General features: G+C 48.5%; 2 protein-coding genes across 2 annotated transcripts in view; both read left to right on the top strand.

Moving 5' to 3' along the window:
* Positions 1–379: 379 nt before the first annotated feature.
* Positions 380–11,969, top strand: prkrip1 (PRKR interacting protein 1). The gene is made up of 6 exons (XM_055657453.1): positions 380–537; positions 859–937; positions 2,723–2,823; positions 8,988–9,073; positions 9,334–9,401; positions 11,618–11,969. Exons 1-6 carry the CDS (start codon positions 415–417, stop codon positions 11,719–11,721), a joined length of 561 nt encoding a protein of 186 aa, XP_055513428.1. The 5' UTR covers positions 380–414; the 3' UTR covers positions 11,722–11,969.
* A 6,817-nt stretch (positions 11,970–18,786) lies between these two features.
* LOC129710494 (protein phosphatase PTC7 homolog) overlaps positions 18,787–21,639 on the top strand; it is a 78,813-nt gene continuing 75,960 nt past the window's right edge. Inside the window, exon 1 of the mRNA XM_055657452.1 lies at positions 18,787–19,046. Coding sequence (XP_055513427.1) covers positions 18,857–19,046 — 190 coding nt within the window. The 5' untranslated portion in view covers positions 18,787–18,856. The remainder of the gene's footprint in view (positions 19,047–21,639) is intronic.

Below are 21,639 nucleotides of genomic sequence, written 5' to 3'. Positions count from 1 at the left end.
GACAACCCTGCATTTGGAGGGTTGTTGACCGGTGTGGGCGCCCCCGAGGAGGGGCGTTGTCTGGCCTGAGGGCGGAGAGGAGAGGCCGGGCCCAGGGTGGGTGCTGACCAAAGATCGCTCTGTGGTCTTTGGTGGTGACGGACAGTAGGGTGCGAGCGAGGCCGCGGGGATGCGCGTACCTGAGGGCCGCCTCCACCAAAGATCTCATGGCCAAAGATCCTAGGCTCATGGCTTCCACCGCCGTGCGCACTCCCGCCTCCGTCCCGCCTCCACCGCTGTGCGCGTTCCCGCCTCCACCGCCGTGCGCATTCCCGCCTCCACCGACGTGCGCGCTCCCTCCTCGTGCGCGCCCCCCGCGGCGCCATGACGTGATCATGTGCCGCCGCCGCAGCGGGCCCCTGACGTCACTGTCCCATGGCGGGCAGCAAGATGGCGGAGCGGGGCGCGCGGGCCGGCCGTGGGGCGCAGCCGCTCGTTATCCCCCGCAACGCGGCCGAGGAACAGCGGCTGAAGCTCGAGCGCCTGATGAGGCACCCGGTGAGGGCCCACTCCCAGCACTCTCCCCGAGAGAGCCGTGGTTCACAACCCCTTCCCCGGAAAATGGGGAGACGATCCTCGCCCCTCCCCGTCTAAGGGGGTCTACACTCCCCTCACCATGTCTGAGAGACAGTTGGTCGACCCACTATCCCCCCGCCCCCCCTATGTTGGGGGTCAACCCACCCGGGGGGAACTATCACCCCTCGCCAAGGGGTGATTGGGGTTAAGGGCAGACCTAGCTGGTGCTAGAGCAGACCCAGGCCAGCTGTGAGGTTACTTTGGGTTAAGATATTCAGCTTAAGTTTTGCTTATTTGTTGTAGGAGAAACAAGTATCCATCGCTGAAAAACCCAAGGAATGGGCTCCACGGCCACCCCCAGAATTTGTTCGAGATGTTATGGGTAGGTGGTGCTTTTACATTAAAAAATCTGCTTTGGTATTGGGTAATGAACCGTCCTGCTGTTAACTGTATACTTTTTCTGTTGCATTTGACAAACCCAAAGCAACACTTCACACTTGTCTGGGTTAAACTCCATTTGCCATATCCAACTGGGCCAAGTCCTGCTGAATCCATTGACAATCACCTCAATCTGAAATTTATATTTTAGTTTAGTTTTCGTCTAGAGATACAAAGCGGAAACAGGCCCTTCGGCCCACTGAGTCCGCACATTAACACTATCCTACATGTACTAGGGACAATTTACACATACACCAAGCCAATTAACCTTCATAGCTGTACATCTTGGAGTATGGGAGGAAACCGAGGAAAGAAAATCTCGGCGAAAACCCACGCGGTCATGGGGGGACAGTACAAACTCCATGGGATATGAACGTAGACTCCAAGATCCCCCTGCACATGCTGTTCAGAGTCTTGGCATTGACTACCATACAACAGCACCTGTAGTCAGGATCGAACCCGTGTCTCCGACGCTGTGAGCCAGCAACTCTATCGCTGTGCCACCGATAGTTTGATAGTTCCAGTTAATACACACCCCCAATAAGCCAGCTGGACTTTTTATTTTTACTTTTCATTACTTTTTCAATAGTCTGAAGAAGAGTCTCGTCCCAAAACGTCATCCTTTCTATCTCTCCAGAGATGCTCCTGCTGAGTTACTCCAGCTTTTTGTGTCTATCTTTGGCCTTTTCTTTATTTGTACTTGGGAGCAATGATTCCTAAACTTAGTTTCCCACCTGCTAGTCTCCCCTCCCCCAATGATTTCCGCCTGTGGTTCCCTGTAGCTCGCTTCCGCAACTTCCCATTGGGAGGATTGCCTGAGATAAGTTCATACTTATTTGAGAAAGCAATGACAAGCCAATGTAAATTCTGCCCCTTTTTATCCTATTGGGGTACAAATGATGACGTACTGCTCATTCATGGTGCAGTAAGCCTGACAGCAGAAGTTCTGCAATTTGCAAATGAGCAGATAGCACAGGAACAATGTTTGTGCCGATCATGATGCTGTTAAACTGATTTCACGTGCCTGCTAATCTCATCTGCCTGTACATGATCCATGTCACTCTTTTCCTGCACTTCCATGTGTCTATCCAAAGTCTCTTAAACACCATTATTGTATCTGCGTCCACAACCACCCTTGGCAGTGCATTCCAGGCCCCCATCACTCTTTAAAAAGCTTGCCCCTTACATCCTCATTAAACTTTCCCCCTCTCACCTTATTGCTACGCCCTCATTTCCACCCTGGGGAAAAAAGGTTCTACCTGCCTACCCTATCTATGCCTCTCATAATTTTATATACTTCAATCAAGTCTCCCCTCAACCTCTGACGTTTCAGATAAAACAATCTAAGTCTATCTAACCTCTCCTTGTAGCTGAAACCCTCTAATCTAGTCAGCATTCTGGTAAACCTCTTCGGCACCAGGACCCAAGCCTACAAATTATTTTCTATAATGGGGCGACCAGAACTGAACATACTTCAAATGCGGCCTAACCAAAGTCCTGTAGAGCTGCATCATAGCTTCCCGACTCTTATATTCGATGCCACTAGCAATGAAGCTAAGCATACCATATGGTTTCTTTACCACCCTATCTATTTTTGCTACCACCTTTAGTGGGCTATGGACTTGGAGAGGTTTTGCCTTTTCTCAAACGCTGAGTGCTATCTGGTCTTCTCTTGACTACAAACCCGATGTCCAGCAAATTGAGTGTGACATTTGTGCCGTGGTTGCAGGATCAAGTGCCGGTGCAGGGAGTGGAGAGTTCCATGTCTACAGACACCTACGTCGCAGGGAGTACATGAGGGAGGAGTTCATGGAGAAGCAAGCAATCCAGGTAATGGAAAAATGAGAAACAGACATGCGTCATCTGACATTTAGTAGGAAAAGTGGGACCCAGTGAATGTGGTGTATTTCAGAAGTCAGGTAGGTTAACATGCCAACATATAGCATTTGGGATTGGGGGTAATATACTGGCATGGACTGAGAATTAGTTGGGAGACTGGAAACGGTAGGAATAGACAGGTTATTTTTCTTAGGAACAGTCAGAGTGGCATTGATTGGGTAAACAGTCAGAACCTTTTCCCCAAGATGGAAATGTCCAACACTGGAGGGCATAGCTATAAGGTGAGTGATGAAACTTTGATGGAAATGTGTGGGACAAGTTTCTAAACAGGCAGTGACTCCTGTGCGGGGCAGGTTTTTTTACAGGCAATGCCTACAGTGATACTGCAGGGAGGCAACAGTACTGGGCCCAGCTTGTCACTATTTGCTAGATTTTGATGACAGGAGCTAAATGTAACAACTGCAGGTTTGCAGAAGATGCAAATTTTAGGGTATTGTCAAGAGGTTGCAAAGAGGTTCCCAACTGATTTAGACAAGTTTTTTGTTGTTGGCAAATGCATGGCAGATGTAATTTAATGTGGACAATGAGGTTGTCCACTATGGTTCTAAAATCAGAAAGAGCTTCTATTCGGAATGGTGATTTGAGAAAATGGGACATTCACCAAGAGCTGGATGTACTTTATACCATTTGTTAAAAGCAAGCTTTAGTTGCTGCAAACATTTAGACATTCAGATGATGGTCAGGTGGCCTTCATTGCAAGAGGCTTTGAGTACAGGTGTATGCACACCTTGCTGCAGCTGTACAAGGGTTTGGGGAGATCTTGTCTTGAGTGTTGTGTGCAGTTTTGATCCTCATGTTATGAAGGATGTCCTTTGCATCAAGAAAATGGAACGCGGGTTTATTGGACTGATTCCTGAGTTGGAAGTGCCGATGCATGAAGGGAGTTTAATTTACCTATATAGGGTTATGTATTTGTAATCAATACAGTAACATTATAAGATGACGTTTTGCCACCTAGTGCATTAGCCCATTTAAACTAATTGCTATTTCAGCTGCATGTTATTAGTTTCCTTTTTTTTTTAGAGATACAGTGCCGAAACAGGCCCTTTGGCTCATCCAGTCCGCACCGACCATCTGCAGAACCGGCTTATTCATAGAAGACAGAGGGTTGTGGTGGAAGATAGATGGATGTGTGTGACCATCCTGGGATATATATAAATGACCTAGACAGAAATGTAGATGGGTTAATGACACCAAAATTGGAGGAGTTGCAGACAGTTATGAAGATTGTCGGAAGAAGGGTTTCGGCCCGAAACGTTGCCTACTTCCTTCGCTCCATAGATGCTGCTGCACCCGCTGAGTTTCTCCAGCATTTTTGTGTACCGTCAGAAGATACAGTAGGATATACATCAGCTGTGGAAATGGGCGAAAAATGGCAGATGGAGTTTAATCATGTGGTTAAATGGCATGAGGTGTTGCACTTTGGGAGGTTAACTGTAAAGGGAAAGTATACAGTTAATGCCAAGACCCGTAACAGCATGGATGCGCAGAGGGATCTTGGTCTGAGTTCATAGCTCACTGAAGGTGGCAGCACAAATAGATAAAGTGGTAAACAAGGTGCTTGCCTTCGTTGCTAGGGGCATTGAGTATAAGAGTTAGGAAGTCTCTAGGTAATGTTGTTACAATCCTTGCCATCAGTGGCCCTTCAGATCTGCCGACTGCTGTGCGCGGGACTCGAGAGGCTGTAAGGCGGGGGGGGGGTTTGTGAGTAAACTGCAGGTTTTTCGTCATTGTCAGGGAGGGATTTCCTCTTACAACAAGCTTATGATGTAGAGGAAATCCCGTTCTGTCATTTGCTCGTTTTTTTTTTCAACACGTTGCTGGTCTATTGATGTCTGGATTTGAAAGTCGGGGCTCAAATTCACGGCCTTCAAAATCACACGTTCACGCTAAAACAAAATGTACGTAGGACTTTTACTTAATATCTTATCTAGTTTTTGATGTAATTTAATTTTCTGGCAGTTTCTCTGGCAGGCCCAGATGTCGGCAACATAATCATTATCCGTATTGTGCAATTGTCTATCCATGATCACTATTTTCATGCTAATTATCTGACAAAAAACTTAAACGGTACATACAGATCGGATTGTGGCCGCTGGCCGCCATGTTAAACATGACCGATCTGTATGTGTGTCTGTAAAACTGCCCTTGTGACAAGGATTGTCCTCGATCACAGCTTTTGATTTAAGTCAATAGGGAACAAGATGCTAATTTCCTAGTATGAAAATGACCATAACTTTTTTAATGCTGAAGATATGAAAGGTAAATATTAACGTTTTTTTAATGCTTTATCTGATGGGATAAATTACAGACTTGATTTTTTTAATCTCAAAATTTTGTGACATTCCAACTCTAGCGTTTTGATTAGGCCACATTTGGAGTATTGAATGCCGTTTTTGTTGCCACATTACAGGAAAGATATGGAGGCTTTAGAGAGGGTGCAGAGGAGGTTTACCAGAATGCTGCCTGGATAGAGAGTTTCAACTACATAGAAAGGTTGGATAGACTTGGATTGTTTTCTCTATAGCATCAGAGGTTGAGGAGAGACTTATTAGAAGTATATATATAACTAGACTAAGTGGGACCCGTTGGGTCCCATGTTCACACGGGAGGGCTGGTCCCCCGACACAATATTCCACCTCTCCACCAATTCCAATATTGGTGGCCAGTGGGGGGGCTTTCTGGAGCACTGGTATGGGTTCTTGGGGTGGCAGCTCAGCCCCTCAACCCTGATCTGCTGGCACCTCACTCACAGCTGGTGGGTTGGCAGTTGACTCATGCCTATTCCTTGAAATTCCATTTCAAGCAGGGTGCAAGGCCACCAAATTCAAATCCATTTACCTATCATTTCAAGTAGGGTGCAAGGACACCAAATTCAAGTGCAGTTTCCTACCACTTCAAGTAGGGTGCAAGGCCACCGAATTCAAGTGCAGTTTCCTACCACTTCAAGCAGGGTGCAAGGCCACCAAATTCCAGTGCGGTTTCCAACCACTTCAAGCAGGGTGCAAGGCCACCAAATTCAAGTGCAGTTTCATACTACTTCAAGCAGGGTGCAAGGCCACCAAATTCAAGTGCAGTTTCATACCACTTCAAGCAGGATGCAAGACCACCAAATTCAAGTGCAGTTTCATTCCATTTGAAGCAGGGTGCAAGGCCACCAAATTCAAATGCAGTTTCATACCATTTCATGCAGGGTGAAACCACCATAAAACCACACAAAACACCAAACACCAAACTCACAGTTCAGTAGACATTCAGTGTGTTCAGTTGATTCACAGCTCAGACAGTCGTGACCTCTCCCTCACCCTTCATGCAGAGACTGAGCCACACCCACACTTCCGGGTTTTATAACCCCTCCCCCTCCCACCGGAAAAGGTGTGGCCTTCATGGCGTGATTGACAAGAGAGAGATTCTCAACATTTTTTAAACACTTTTATTTTTCATTGATGGGGAGAATTCTCAGCCCCTGCTCAGCGGAGGGGGACTGAGTAAGATGGCCAAAAATCACAGCCGTAAGTGGTGGCGTTTTATCTAAAATCAACATACAGTGCTAACAGGAAGTAAGTGCATTTGCAGTAGGGCCTTTTAACTTCAAGCCAAAGCACCCAAGCCACCATTTGCAGTAAGTAGTGCCTTTCAACTTCAAGCCAAAGCACCCAAGCCACCATTTGCAGTAAGTAGTCCCTTTCAACTTCAAGCCAAAGCACCCAAGCCAAAAAGCACCCAAACAACCATTAGCAGGCAGTGCCTTTTTACTTCAAACAAACCATATTTTCATTTTCAAACCACATTAAGGGGACTCACAGTTGAGTAGGACATTTGTTCAGTGTTATTCAGAGCTCACAGAGATGTGACCCTTTGGCTTCATCCATCTTGCAGAGACTGAGTGAGGCACACCACTTCCTGGTTTTATATTCCCTCTCCCTCCCTCCAGCAGGGGCAGCAGAGAGAATGGTGAATTTTTTTAAAACATTAATATCTCTCTGATTTGTCATCGATGGGAAAAATCCTCCGGTCCTGGAAGGGGGAGGGGGGCTCTGAGCGAGGTGGCCAAAAATGAGGTGGCGGCGTTCTCTCGGAAATCGCAGCACAGCGAGCCAAAAGCGGTCAAGATCAGACTTTTAGTAATATATAGATGTAAATAAATGTTGAGTAATTTCCCTTGGGCATATTGCTGTATAATGTATATTCTGTTGAATAAAAAAATAGTCATCGTTGTTTGCAGCAAGCATTGATATTTTGAGACTGAGGAGCAATTTTCATACAGAAGGTGGTGTGTACATGGAACGAGCTGCCAGGGGAGATAGTGAGAACAGGTAGCATGACGGCATTTAAAAGATATTTGTACAGGTTCACGGTTCGGAAAGGTTTAGAAGGCAAATGGGACTAGCTTAGATGGGCCATTTTTGTGGGCATGAACCAATTGGGCCAAAGAGTATGTTTCCGTGCTGTCTGAGTATATGGAACGAGCTGCGAGAGCAGGTAGGCGAGGCAGGTACTGTAACAGCATTTAAAATACACTTAGACAGGTGCATAGATAAAAAAGGTTTGGAAGGATATGGGCCAAACATAGAGGAATGGGACTAACTTAGATGTGATGTTTTGGTTAGCATGAATGAGTTGGGCTGAAAGGTATTTTCCATGCTGCATGACTGTCTATGATGTGACTGCTGATTCAGTGATAACCCTCTGCTGGAAGGGCTGCAGGGGAGGCACAGTGGTGCAGCGGTAGAGTTGCTGCCGTACAGTATCAAAGTCCCTGGTCCGATCCTAACTACTAGTGCTGTCTGTACAGAGTTCGTACATTCTCCCTCGTCCGGTAGGCGGCGCGACTCTCGTCAGCAGCAGCCTCTGCAGCCCGTCCGCGTTTTTATTATTTTTTGTCTATTTTTCTATATAGTTTTTGTTATTTTTTGTTGGGGTGTGTGTGTGGGGGGGTGGAGGTGGGGTGGGAGGGGAGGGGGTAACTTTTAAATCTCTCCCTGTACGGGAGACCCGACCTTTTCTGTCGGGTCTCCGTTGTCGTTGGGGCTGCAACGAGGAGCGGCCTCCAACAGGAGAAGACCGGGGACTCTGGTGCCGACGACTCACCTCACCGTCGCGGAGCTCGCCGAGTCCGGAGCGGGTGGAGCGGTGGTGGAGCGCTGCTGCTGCTGCGGCCCGACCTCCGGAGATTCGGAGGCTGCAACTGCGGGTCTGTCGGACGGCGGCACCGGGAGCCCACGGGTCCCTGGAGGGAGACCGCTTTTCAGGGCTCTCGCAACGGCGACTTCTCCCGCCCGTGTTGCGGGGTTGAAGAGCTCCTGGAGCGGGGCCTGACATCACCGGCCCGCGCGGCTTGGAATGGCCGCGGGACTCTGCGAGCACACGCCGGGGGCTCTAACACCAAGACCCGGTGTGCGACCTCGCACCACCCGGCGTGGCTTTAATGGCCGCGGGACAATCGCCATCGCCAGCCGGGGGCTTTGACTTGGACTCTGACATTCGGGGGGGGGGAGGGGGGGAGTGCAGTGGAGAGATACGTTTTTTTTGGCCTTCCATCACAGCGATGTGATGGATGTTTATGTAAATTATGTTGTGTCTTGGGTCTATTTGTTTGTAATGTATGGCTGCAGAAACGGCATTTCGTTTGGACCTCAAGGGGTCCAAATGACAATTAAATTGAATCTTGAATCTTGACTCCGGGTGCTCCGGTTTCCTCACATACTCCAAAGACGTGCAGGTTTGTAGGTTAATTGGCTTTGGTAAAATTGTAAATTGTTCCTCATGTGTAGGGTAGTGTTAATGTACAGGGTGATCGCTGGTCGGCGCAGACTCAGTGGGCTGAAGGGCCTGTTTCCGCTCTGTATCTGTAAAGTCCAAAGCCTGGTTCCCAGAATTAGAAAGATGGTAAATACTGGCACTATGTGATGATGGTGATTGTAATGGGTGCCTTGAGCACTTTACTGTCCACTGTGGGGCCATCTGTAATGCACTGCTATGGCAATGGACCATTGCTAGCCATTGTTGCCTACTGTAAATCTGCCTACAATTCAGTGTGTATTTGATGTTGTCCCGTGTGGCTTCACTTCATAGTCAGATATTTTACTTCTTAGCATCGTCTGGACAAAGAATTCCAGAGGAAAGTAGACCAGAACAAGAGAGCAGCAGAAGAGAGGACAGATAAACGCAGGAAGAAACGGTAAGAGCAGCATAAGTTCCAGGAGACATTGCTAGTGATTGGCCATGACAGCTAGTGACATGTTGTTATTTTATCCCCACTGAAATCAAAGGAGTTGCCGCATACCGATGTCCCTTAATTTGTGAACATTCAGAGTACAGATTTTTGTGAAAATGCAGCATGAAACAGGCCCTTGGTCTCTTTCCTAATTGTAGTGATTACCTGAGGTGTTTGAGTCAACTGTGAGCGCTTGAATTTCAGGATGTTTTTTCTCATTACAGTCAGAAGTTAAAAGAAAAGAAAATATTGGCAAAGAAAGTAAAGGAGGAAGAAAAGAAAGACATTGATGGTGAGTTATGAATTTGCATCAACCTTGCCACTGTTTTAACGATATCGAACTGACATCCAATACTGTGTGAGTAGAAATATCCTTCAATTCAGTGTTGGGTCTTTAGTTTTCATCACTAATTTGGTTTCTTAGTGCTGAATTCACCTTTGTCATTGTTTGAAACGGGATCAAACTGTTTGTAATCTGGGCTTTATTTGAACATGATGAACTTTGGACCTCATATCAACACCACCACTAATTCGAGAAAAAAAAATAATGCTAGAGGCACTTGCAAGGCAGGCAGCATGTGTGGAAAGTTGGGAATACTTCAGCCATTTGGTCCATATTAGAACTGAACTAATAATGATGGTACAGGGCACAGCGGTAGAGTTGTTGCCTCACAGCGCCAGACACCCGGGTTCGATCCTGATTATGGATGCTGTCTGTGCGGAGTTTGTAAGTGTTCTCCCTGTGACCGCGTGGGTTTTTTCCGGGTGCTCCAGTTTCCTCCTACACTCAAAAAGCGTACAGGTTTGTAGGTTAATTGGCTTCTGTAAAATTTGTAAATTGTCCCTAGTGTGTTGGATAGTGCTCGTGTATGGGCTGATCACTGGTCGGCGTGGACTCAGTGGGCTGAAGGATCAAATCTGATTCTGTAAGGCAGCGACTACAGCTGTCAAGTCAATTCACGTTTATTTGTCACATACGCATACGAGATGTGCAGTGAAATGAAAGTGGCAATGCTCGCGGACTTTTGTGCAAAGACAAACAACAAAACAACCAAACAAATTATAAACACAATCATAACACACATATTCTTTTACATAATAAATAATGGAAGGAAAAACGTTCTGTAGAGTTAGTCCCTGGTGAGATAGGCGTTTACAGTCCGAATTGCCTCTGGGAAGAAACTCCTTCTCAACCTCTCCGTTCTCACCACATGGCAACGGAGGCGTTTGCCTGACCGTAGCAGCTGGAACAGTCCGTTGCAGGGGTGGAAGGGATCTCCCATGATTTTGTTTGCTCTGGAGTTGCACCTCCTGTTGTATAGTTCCTGCAGGGGGGTGAGTGAAGTTCCCATAGTGCGTTCGGCCGAACGCACTACTCTCTGCAGAGCCTTCTTGTCCTTGGCAGAGCAATTCCCAAACCAGATGGTAATGTTCCCGGACAAGATGCTTTCCACCGCCGCTGCGTAGAAGCACTGGAGGATCCTCGGAGACACTCTGAATTTCCTCAATTGCCTGAGGTGGTAAAGGCGCTGCCTTGCCTTACTCACGAGTGCTGAGGCGTGTGATGCCCATGTATCCTCAGAGATGTGGACTCCCAGATATTTAAAACAGTTCACCCTATCCACAGGATCCCCATTTATCCTCAATGGAGTGTACGTCCTCGGATGATGTGCCCTCCTAAACTCCATGATCAGCTCCTTCGTTTTTTTGATGTTCAAGAGGAGGCTGTTATCCTGGCACCAGAATGCTAGATCAGCCACCTCCTCCCAGTAGGCCTTCTCATCGTTGTCTGAGATCAGGCCCACCACCACAGTGTCATCAGCAAATTTAATTATTGAAATGGAGCTGAACCTAGCCACACAGTCATGTGTGTACAGGGAGTACAATAGGGGGCTGAGGACGCAACCCTGGGGCGATCCTGTGCTCGGGGTGAGGGACTCCGGTGTATTGCCTCCCATCTTGACTACCTGGGGCCTGGCGGGGAGAAAGTCCAGGACCCAGGCACACAGGGAGGTGTTGAGCCCCAATTCCATTAGCTTCCCGGCCAGTCTGGTGGGGACTATCGTGTTGAAGGCTGAACTGTAGTCTATGAACAGCATCCTCACGTAGCCCCCCTTCTGGCTGTCCAGATGGGGGAGAGCGGTGTGCAAGACCTGGGAGACCGCATCGTCCGTGGACCTGTTCGGACGGTATGCGAACTGCAACGGGTCCATGTTCCGAGGGAGGAAGGCGCAGATGTGATTCTTCACCAGCTGCACCATTGTGCTGTAAATATGTGATATTTATCTGTATATTTCAATGTGTCATGGTGCTAATATTTATTAGTAGTAGATAAGGAAAACACTGACTTATTTGCATGAAGGAAAATGCAAAATTATTCTAGGAACTTTGTACTTTAATTGCAAGAAGGAAAATAATAGAAGGCAGGATATTTCAGATTAATCCATGCATCAGTGAAATATTTTCCAATCTGCATTAGAGTGAAATATTTTCCAATCTGTGCATTAGGGTCTGAAACCTCAAGCAGTGGTGAAGAGGAGGTGGAGGTGGAAGTTCCAGAGGCGAAGGCAGATGATTCTGAAGCACCAAGTTTTATTATGGGTGGTCGGTAACCTGATTCCTGATGGGCGTTGCGGTCTGTGCTGGAACCCCATTGTCAATTGATGAGTGATAATGGTGTTTGCTCATCAGGGACTTTGAACGAAGGTGCCCTTTCTATGCAAAGGCAAGCAAACCCTCTGACGTTTACTTCATGTAATTATTTGCTATATTTGATATTCAAATAGGAGATGATTTGCTATGCTCTGACTGTTGTACAATTTATTGAACATAGAAAGTTAGTAAACATTTTATACACACTTTTCTGTTTTAAGTGTGTATATTGAGCTCAGTAAAATAACAAACTCAGTAATGCAAAAGTAAATTGGATCAGAAGGAAAGTTTTGTTTGTACTGCCCCCACTCCTATAAAACCATAAGACAGAGGAAGGAACAGAATTAGACCATTCAGCCCATCGAGTCTGCTCTGCCATTTAATCACGGCTGAAATATTTTTCCCTCTCAACTCCATTCTCCTGCCTTCTTCCCCTAACCTTTCATGCATCTTTCTCGCCAATCTCCCTCTTTAAGTATTGCCATTTTGCATCAAGCCATCTGGATCCAGCCCCTGTTCCATGTAGAAAAGAACTGCAGATGCTGGTTTAAATCGAAGGTAGACATAAAATGCTGGAGTAACAGGCAGCATCTCTGGAGAGGAATGGGTGACGTTTCGGGTCAAGAAGGGTCTCGACGAAAAACATCATCCGTTCCTTCTCTCCAGCCTGCCCCGCTGAGTTACTCCAGCATTTTGTGTCCACCCTGTTCCACTTCCCTGGTTATTGAGGGGAGGGAAAGGCAGATCCCAAGCGAAGAATAGGTCATAAGTGATTGGAACTGAAATAGGCCATTCAACCCATCAAGTCTAGAAGACAGAAAGGTCAGTTTGGGAATGGGAAGGGGAATTGAAGTGTTTATCAACTGGGAGATCGGGTAGGCCAAGGCAAACTGAGTGAAGGTGTTCAGCGAAACGATCGTCCAGTCTGCGTTTGGTCTTGCCAGTGTATAGAGTCCAGGGTTGTGGATTCTTTACCATCATACTTGAAGAGAATTAAGGTGGATTTACTCCCATTTTAGGATATTACAGATTGACCTTGTTATTCCCTTTGCTACTTTGTATTTGTCTTGTTCGCTTGGAAAGTTACTCTTAATGCAAAGGTGCGAAGAGGTGGAATGAGAGTGGAAAGAAAGGATACGAGATTTTAAAGGAGACTAGACCAAGTGCAGACCCGTTGGGTCTGCTCCCCCAACGCAGCCGTTCCCTACCCGTAGCTCCCACTGGAGACGTGGTCCTCCAACTCAAGCGGCTCAGGAATCAGCAGTGCGGCTGTTTTTAAATGGCGTCTTTGAGGCGAGATGCGGGCACCAGCAGCCGTTATGGTCGCTGGCCAGCAGGAGGCGGCAAAATGAGTGAGTGGGGGGGGGAGAAGGATTTTATTTAAAATGTATACATAAACACGACAAAATTTAATGAGGATACTTTGAATGAAAAGTGAAATCTCTACCAAAATGGAAAAAAACTCGGCGTTTCTGGGTCTGACGTTGGCGTAGCAACGCATCAAAGGCTGGCAGCCACAAGTCAGAAACACACACAGCCAGCCAGCCACAGAGTTTTAATATTATATCTATATTACTAAAACTCTGTTCTTGACCGGTTTCGGCTTTCTGTGCTGCGGTTTCCGAGAATACGCCGCCACCTACGGCCGTCATTTTTGGCCACCTTGCTCAGAGCCCCCCTCCGCCGCGTGTGTGCCGAGGATTTTGATGAAATCCCGTCGATGAAAATTGACAGAGATATTAAATGTTTTTACAACATTCCCCATTCTCTCTGCTGCCCCTGCTGGTGGGAGGGGGAGGGACTATAAAAACCAAACCAGGAAGTGGTGTGCCTCAATCAGAGCTTTGAATGACACTGACAAATGTCTACAGCACTGTGAGTACCCTTAATTTGGTTTGAAAATGAAAATATGGTTAGAGGTAAAAAAAGCACTGCCTGCAAATGGCTGTTTGGGTTTGGGTTGAAGTAAAAATGCACTCTCTCTCTCTCCCCCCCCCCCCTCTCCCTCTCCCTCCTCTCCCCCCCCCCCCCCCCCCCCTCCCTCCCCCTCCCCCCCCCCCCCTCCTCCCTCCCCCCCCTCCCCTCCTCCTCTCCCCCCCCTCCTCCCCCCCCTCCCTCCTCTCCCCCCCCCTCCCTCCCCCCTCCCCTCTCCTCCTCCCCTCTCCCCCCCTCTCTTCTTCTCTCCCCTCCTCCCCTCCCCCCTCCTCCCCTCTCCCCCCCTCCCCCTCCTCCCCCCCTCCCCTCTCCTCTCTCTTCCCCTCTCTCCTCCCCTCTCCCCCTATCTCCTCTCCCCACCTCTCCCCTCCCCCTCTCCCCCTCCACCTCCCCTCCCCCCTCCCCTCCCCCCCCTCCCCCCCCCCTCCCCCCCTCTCCCCCCCCCTCCCCCCCCTCCTCCCCCCCCCCTCCCCCCCCTCCCCCCCCCCCTCCCCCCCCCCCCCTCTCCTCCCCCCCCCCCCTCCCCCTCCTCCCCCCCTCCCTATATCACCCCCCCCTCCCCCCTCTCCTCCTCCCCCCTCTCCTCCCCCCCCCCTCCCCCCTCCCCCCCCCACTCCTCCTCCTCCCCCCCCCTCTCCTCTCCCCCCCCTCTCCTCTCCCCCCCTCTCCCCCCCCTCTCCCTCCCACCCCCCCTCTCCCTCTCCCCCCTCTCCTCTCCCCCCTCTCCCCCTCTCTCTCTCCTCCCCTCTCTCTCCTCCCCCCCCCTCTCCTCCCCCTCCCTCCCTCCCCCCCCTCTCTCCTCCCCCCCCTCTCTCTCCCCCCCTCTCCTCTCTCTCCCCCCCTCTCTCCCCCCCTCCCTCTCCCTGCTCCCCCTCTCTCCTCTCTCTCTCTCTCTCTCTCCTCCCCTCCATTAGCGTGAGTGCGGGGGGGGGGGGGGGGGGGGGGTAGTTAGTGTGTGATGCTGCATGCCGGCTCCCCCCACACAACCGCACGTTTGGGGGAACAGACCCAACGGGTCTGCACTTGGTCTAGTAGATAGATATAGATAGATAGATAGAGAAAGAAAGAAACCGGGCTTTGCATATTGAGAGAGAAAGAAGGGGAAATACTTTTATGTTGTGTCCTTTAGGATGTTGCAAGGATATACTTTTGAGTTGTGTTCGCTGTTGTAATGTAGGAAGTCATTTCTAATCATCAGGAAAAGTGTAGTAAATGTTTATGGTTTTGTTATCTCACTAGGTGTTAGTCTGGTGAATGGTATTGGACCGGTTCCAATGTCAACACATCCTTTCTGAGAAGAATAACCCAAGTCTGAACTCTGCACCTAATTGTCCTTGATCGGCTTCCTGTAACCACAATCATGTTTTTGACTTGCATTTTAAACCATTTATGTACCCAATGTCCAATTCCTAATTACCCTATTTTAAATTGCATTTTGGCAACCATGAGCTATCTTTAAATGACCCATAGTCAAACTGTTAATTCATCATCCCTTCAGTCTTTTTCCTCCATTTACATTGTGTTCCCATTCCTGTGTTTAACCTTGCTCATCCTAAATCACATTCAGCGTATGTGTTATCTGTGTAATACCCAGGTTCACTTATCAAAGTTCCAGGCCTAATCTGAATTTTCTGCAACTTCTGGAGATTGGATATCCAGCCTGGATATTGACCACTGTCTGTTGATGCACAAATAATCCTTCATCTCATTTTCGACGCTTGCCTCCCACCCAACTGTTCTCCTGAATGTTAGTATTAGCAATGGGCTTGGTTCTCATTATAAAGCAAAATTAGTTGAAGGCTAAGACGTTACTCCTTGGAGCACAAGAGGCTATGGGGGTGATCTTATAGATGTATATAAAATCATGTGGGGAATAGATGTGGGCGAGGAGGGGAACGTTGATTCGCGGGCCGATTTGGTCGAGGGCGTGGAGCAAGGCACTGCATGAGCCTGGGGTTACCCAGATCAGGAACTGCTCCAGTAGATCGAGTGTGCGGGTAGAACAGACTTTGGAAATGGCATCAGAACATGGTGTGCCTCCTTGTGTAAATGCGCAAAAATAATTTCACTGCAGTTGCACATGTGACAAATAAAGAGCCATAGATAGAGTAAATGCAGAGAATGTTTTTCCCAGGCCAGGGGAATCAAAAACTGGCCTGCACTTTAGGTGAGAGGGGAATGGTTTAATAAGAAACCGAGGGCAACTTTTTCACAGAGAAGGTGCTGGGTGTATGGAATGAGCTGCCAGAGGAAGCAGATGAGACAAGAACAATAACATTTAAAGGTCATTTGGATAGATACATGGATAGCAATGGTTTAGAGGAATATTGGCTAAATGGAGCAGATGGGACTGACTCAGTTAAACATCTGGCTGGCATGGACAAATTGGACTGAAGGTCCTGTTTGTGTGTTATATGAGACCACCTGGGAAATTGGGGCGTAGAGTAACTTGACGCCGTACATCCAGTTTGCATGGGAAGCAGCTGTGATCTCTCACCCTTGTCTATGAACATACTCATATTTTGTTTGGGTAGCTTACAACCCAACGGTACAAATATTGACCTCCAATTTCAAGTAATAATGCCTCTCTCCCCATGCCTTGCTTTCGCATCCTCCCTGCCCAACCCCAGTGCGTATACATAAACTAAACCTCCTGTCCCTGGGTTCCCCGTTTTACTGAAACCCATATAAAAACTTATCTCCCGCATTTCATTTCACTCCTCTTCTTACCTGACACCCTTTTGTTTTATTTCACTTCTAGCCCTTGTCACTTTCTCCACCCATCTACCAACAACCTCCCCCACCCCCTCCCTCCTGCTTCTATCCACCTATCACTTGCCAGGCTTTGTCCTGCCCCCATCTCTCTTCCCGCTTTCTCTCCATGCCAGGCTGAAGAAGGGTCCCAACCGAAACGTCTGTCTATTCTCTCCACATACGGTACCTCACTCCTGAGTTCCAGCACGTTGTATTTTGCGTGCACATAGGAAGAAGGATACAGTTAGAGTCATGGAGTCTTACAGCATGGGAACAGGCCCTTTGGCCCAACTTGTCCACACCGTCCATCCGTCTTTTTGATGTTAATCATCTCAGCCCCAAGAAATCACTGCAGGTTTGCATGGGGCAGGAAGAAGCCGAAGACAAACGAGTCGGTATTGGAATGGGGAGGAGAACTGACGTGGTAAGCAGCTGGGAGCTCCAGATGGCCATGACGGATAGGGGGCAGGTGCTTGCCATTGCAGCTGCCTGGGCAGTGCTGATGTAGACATGGCCACATCGATAGAACATAATACTATAGCAGAGATAGACGTTGCACATAAATATTTATTTGATCCTTGACTTCCTCATCAACAATCCACAATCTGTACAAATTGGCAACAACACTTCCTCCTTGATAACTATCAGCATGGGAACACCTGAAGGCTGTGTTCAGTCCCCTGCTCTACTCACTCTACTCGCGTCTGTGTAGCTGGACACAGTTCCAACTCCATATTCAAGTTTGCCGATGACATGACTGTTAGACGAGTTATGCTTGATAATGATTCAGAGTATAGGAGGGAGATCGATCAGCTGAGCAAATGGTGCCACAACAACAACCTTGCTCTCAACGTTAGTAAGACCAAGGAAATTATGGTGGATTTTGCAAAAAGGAAGGACGAGGATCCACAGACCTGCCCTTATCGACAGGACTGTGATGGAGAGAGTCAAAAGCTTCCAATTCTTTGGCGTGCATATCTCTGAAGATCTGTGCTGGACCTAGCACAATTATGTAATCATAAAGAAAGCCCATCAATGCCTCTACTTCTCTAGAAGATTGAGGAGATTTGGTATGTCATTGAATACTCTCTTAAATTTCTACAGGTGTACAGTAGATAGCACATTAATTGGTTGCATCACAGTCTGGTTCGGCAATTCGAATGCCCAGGAGCAAAGAAGACTGCCATCACGTATACAGATCTTCCCACCATCGAAGGGATCAATAAGTGTCACTGCTTCAAAAAGACAGCCAGCATCATCAGAGACCCGCACCACCCCGACCACACTCTCATTTCACTCCTGCCATTGGGGAAAAAAGGCCTTATAACTGTAACATTCAGGCTCAGGAACAGCTTATTTCCTACAGCCATCAGGCTATTAAACACTACAATCTCCAATATGGTCCGAACTAAATAGACAGGGGAGGGGAGGGGGGGCATTATATGTTACTTTGCACTCATTTTGTTTAGGCAGGAACTGCAGATGCTGGTTTACACTGATGATAGGCACAAAATGCTGGAGTAACTCAGTGAGTCAGGCAGCATCTCTGGAGCAAAGGAAACGGGTGCAGTGCTGAGAGACCACCACTCTGGAGGTGTTCATACTCGTGTGGGGATCCTACAGGTGATGTGTCGGAATGAACTGCAGATGCTGGTTTACACTGGTAGGACACGAAATGTTGGGGTAACTCAGCGGGACAGGCAGCATCTCTGGAGAAGGAATAGGTGACGTTTCGGGTGGAGACCTGAGAGTCACGGCAAAGAGATATGAAAAGGTACGTAGAAAAAAAGAATGAAGAAATAATTAATGCGAAGGGGAGTTTGGAGAAGCTGGAGTAACTCAGCGGTACAGGCAGCATCTCGGGAAGGGGCTGGAGAGAGAAAGCAAGGGCTATCTGAAATTAGGGAAGTCAATGTCAAACTGGGGGTTGGCACCTTTGCTGTAGGGGCGGTACAACGACAGGCCCCTTCGCTACCTACCCCTCTAGTGATTGGATGGCGTCGCTGCTGCGGCGCGGGCGCTGAGTGGCTGCAGGGTGTGTCAATTACCGGGGGGCGGGACAAGCCTGCGGAGGGCCGTTGCTGTGTGGCTCCGGGTCGTGGTGGGGGGCGGGGCCATATAGGGTTGGGAACTGTTGAGTGGTTGAGGATCCTGTCCATCAGCAGTGTAGGCGGGATGTATCGGAGACAGCGCAGGCGGTGAATGGCTGCGGGGCGGGGTCGTGGAGGGGCGGGTCGGTGCTGAGTGGCTGCGGGTGATGTCCATCAGCAGTCGGGGCGGGACATATCGGAGGCGACGCAGGCGCTGAGTGGCTGCGGGTCCTGTCTGTCAGCGGTGGGGGCGGGGCGGTGTGAGGCGCCGGCCGGCCGGTGTGAGAGCGGCTCCCGGGCCGCGCCGGAGCGGACGATGCAGTCGGTGTTGGCCTACGGCCGCCTGCTGGCCCGCGCCTTGCTGGGCAGCGGTCTCCGGCGCTCCGACCGCCGCGAGTACCGGCTCATCACTGCGGGCTGCGGCTTCGGCAAGGACCGCGGCAAGGGCCCGGGCTACGGCGACGACGCCTGCTTCGTAGCCGCTCACAGGCTGGCCGACGTGATCGGTAAGACCCGGGCTTCGATGAGAGGCCGTGGACTGGCGCCCGCCCCCCAGATGTCACCGCCTCGCCCCATTCACCCCTTACACACTTCACACCCTTCATACCCTTCATACCTCACCCCAGTCACCACCCCAACCCCCTCGCCTGTGTCCTGCCGTCAGTCCCTCACCCATCACCCTCACTCACCACTCCATCGCCCACCCCTCCCATGCTGTGGCCATTAACCACCTGTCACCCCCCCCCACTCCAGTCACCCTGATGGTCTGCATCCCACCCCTCACCCGACACCCAACCATCCCTTCACGCCCCCTGCCCTCGTGTCCGTCCCCCACCTGTCAACCCCCACTTCCCCAGTCACCCAACCCCTCCACGGTGGTATGTCTCCCACCTGTCAACCCCCACCCCCCCGGTCCGTCTACCACATGTCACCTCCGACCCGCACCAGTCGCACCCCCTCCCCCCTCTGTCCCCCACCTTTCGTTTCACCCCCGCCTGGCCCCAGCTATCGCCCCTGATCCGTCGACCTGTCGCCCTGTCCCCCGTATCCAACCCCCACTGGTCACCCCCTACTTGTCTGGGAATCACCCTGCTCTCCACTTCCCCCTCCCCCTTATCTCTCACTCCCGTGATCAAAACCAAAACCTTCTGACTGTTGCCTGTGACCTTCAGTCAGTCAGTCACCTTGAGTGAAGCCAAGGGGAAAGAGGAAGCACAGGGGTAATTAAGAACTGACGGTTTAAACACTTTTCTACTTTTGATTTTTATCCTTTTGAGAAATAAATTAGAATGCTCTTTTTGATGCCTTATTAACCTGTAGAATTTCTGCACGTTTGTTTTTCCTTTTATTCTGAAAATATAATAAATGACTGAAGTGGGGAATCAGGAAATGGTAGTGGGGGAGAAGTTATTTGTTTCTTAATTCATTGTAAAAGGCAAAACAAAACACAGAGTGTTGAAAATTCACAGAGAAACTAATTAGTATTTGTTTTTAAAAAGTACTCAAGGCTGATGATACACGCTAAGAATTTGATGACCCATAGGTCCTTGAAAGAAATTGCTGTGAAAATAGTGGATGATTTAGCTTTTTTCCAAAGCAGTGTAGATCCTGGAAGTTAGAGAGTAGCAAACATGACCCCACTGTTTAAAAAAGGAGGGTGACAAAATTAAACTACTGACTTGTGAGCCTGTGCCAATGACAGGGACAAAAGCTGGAATCTATAATAAAGAATTTAATGTTAAACTTAGAAAATGATAATGTGATTGAGGAAGGTAGACAAAAATGCTGGAGAATCTCAGTGGGTGAGGCAGCATCTATGGAGTGAAAGAAATAGGCAACGTTTCGAGTCGAGACCCTTTTTCAGACTGAAGGGTCTCAACCCGAAACAGCGCCTATTTCCTTCACTCCATAGATGCTGCCTCACCAGCTGAGTTTCTCCAGCTCTTTTGTCCACCTTCAATTTTCCAGCATCTGCAGTTCCTTCTTAAACATGTGATTGAGGAAAGTCACTATGGATTTATGAAGGGAATATCATGTTTGATTAAACACTGCAGTTCTTCAGAAAACTCCTTTGTTGCTTAAGCAGTATGTTTGGGATCATTGTCTGCGGTAGAATGAGCTGCCGGACAATGAGTTTAGAGGCATTTGTTTGCACTTGAACAGATAGGATGTGTCTATACACTTCAGAATTCATTATGCTACTACCATCAGCAGTTGTATCATCAATGAAGATAAGTGAGCCAGTACCTTCAGCAGCCAAACATGCTCAGGCCGTAACACCCCCACCACCGTGTTTCACAGATGAGGTGGTATGCTTTGGATCTTGGGCAGTTCCTTCTATTCTCCATACTTTGCTCTTGCCATCACTCTGATGCAAGTTAATCTTCATCTCATCTGTCCATAAGACCTTTTTTCCAGAACTGTGGATGCTCTTTTAAGTACTTCTTAGTAAACTGTAACCCAGCCACCCTATTTTTGCGGTTAACCAGTGGTTTGCATCTTGCAATGCAGCCTCTGTATTTCTGTTCATGAAGTCTTCTGCGGACAGTGGACAGATTGACAAATCCACACTTGACTCCTGAAGAGTGTTTCTGATCTGTTGGACAGGTGTTTGTTTTTTTTTCCTTTATTATAGAGAGAATTCTTCTGTCATCAGCTTTGGAGGTCTTCCTTGGCCTGCCTGTCCCTTTGCGATTAGTAAGCTCACCAGTGCTCTCTTTTTTCCTAATGATGTTCCAAACAGTTGATTTTGGTAAGCCTAAGGTTTGACTGATGTCTCTAACAGTTTTATTCGCGTTTCTCAGTCTCATAATGGCTTCTTTGACTTTCATTGGCACAACTTTGGTCCTCATGTTGATAAACAGCAATAAAAGTTTACAACTGTGATGGAAAGACTGGAGGAAAGACCAGGTGCTGAGAGCTCTCTGATATCTGCATTAAGGAGGCAATTAAACACACCTGAGCATTTACAAACACCTGTGAAGTCATGTGTCCAAAACATTATGGTGCCCTGAAATTGGGAGGGGAAACATCCTCAGACTTAATTGGGTAACCACTTGCCGATTGTCCCCAGGTTAAAGCAAGGTTCTGTTGTTAAGA

This window comes from Leucoraja erinacea, chromosome 28 (genome assembly GCF_028641065.1).
Source record: "Leucoraja erinacea ecotype New England chromosome 28, Leri_hhj_1, whole genome shotgun sequence".
Lineage (NCBI taxonomy): Eukaryota > Metazoa > Chordata > Chondrichthyes > Rajiformes > Rajidae > Leucoraja > Leucoraja erinaceus.
The sequence above is the reverse complement of the archived record's forward strand: the minus strand, read 5'-3'. Positions and strand labels throughout refer to the sequence as shown.

Coding starts and splice junctions, on each gene's coding strand:
- prkrip1 (XM_055657453.1), top strand. CDS start 415: ATGGCGGGCAGCAAGATGGCGGAGCGGGGCGCGCGGGCCGGCCGTGGG. Junction 938..2,722: donor ATTTGTTCGAGATGTTATGG/GTAGGTGGTGCT, acceptor CCGTGGTTGCAG/GATCAAGTGCCGGTGCAGGG. Junction 9,402..11,617: donor AGAAAAGAAAGACATTGATG/GTGAGTTATGAA, acceptor TCTGTGCATTAG/GGTCTGAAACCTCAAGCAGT.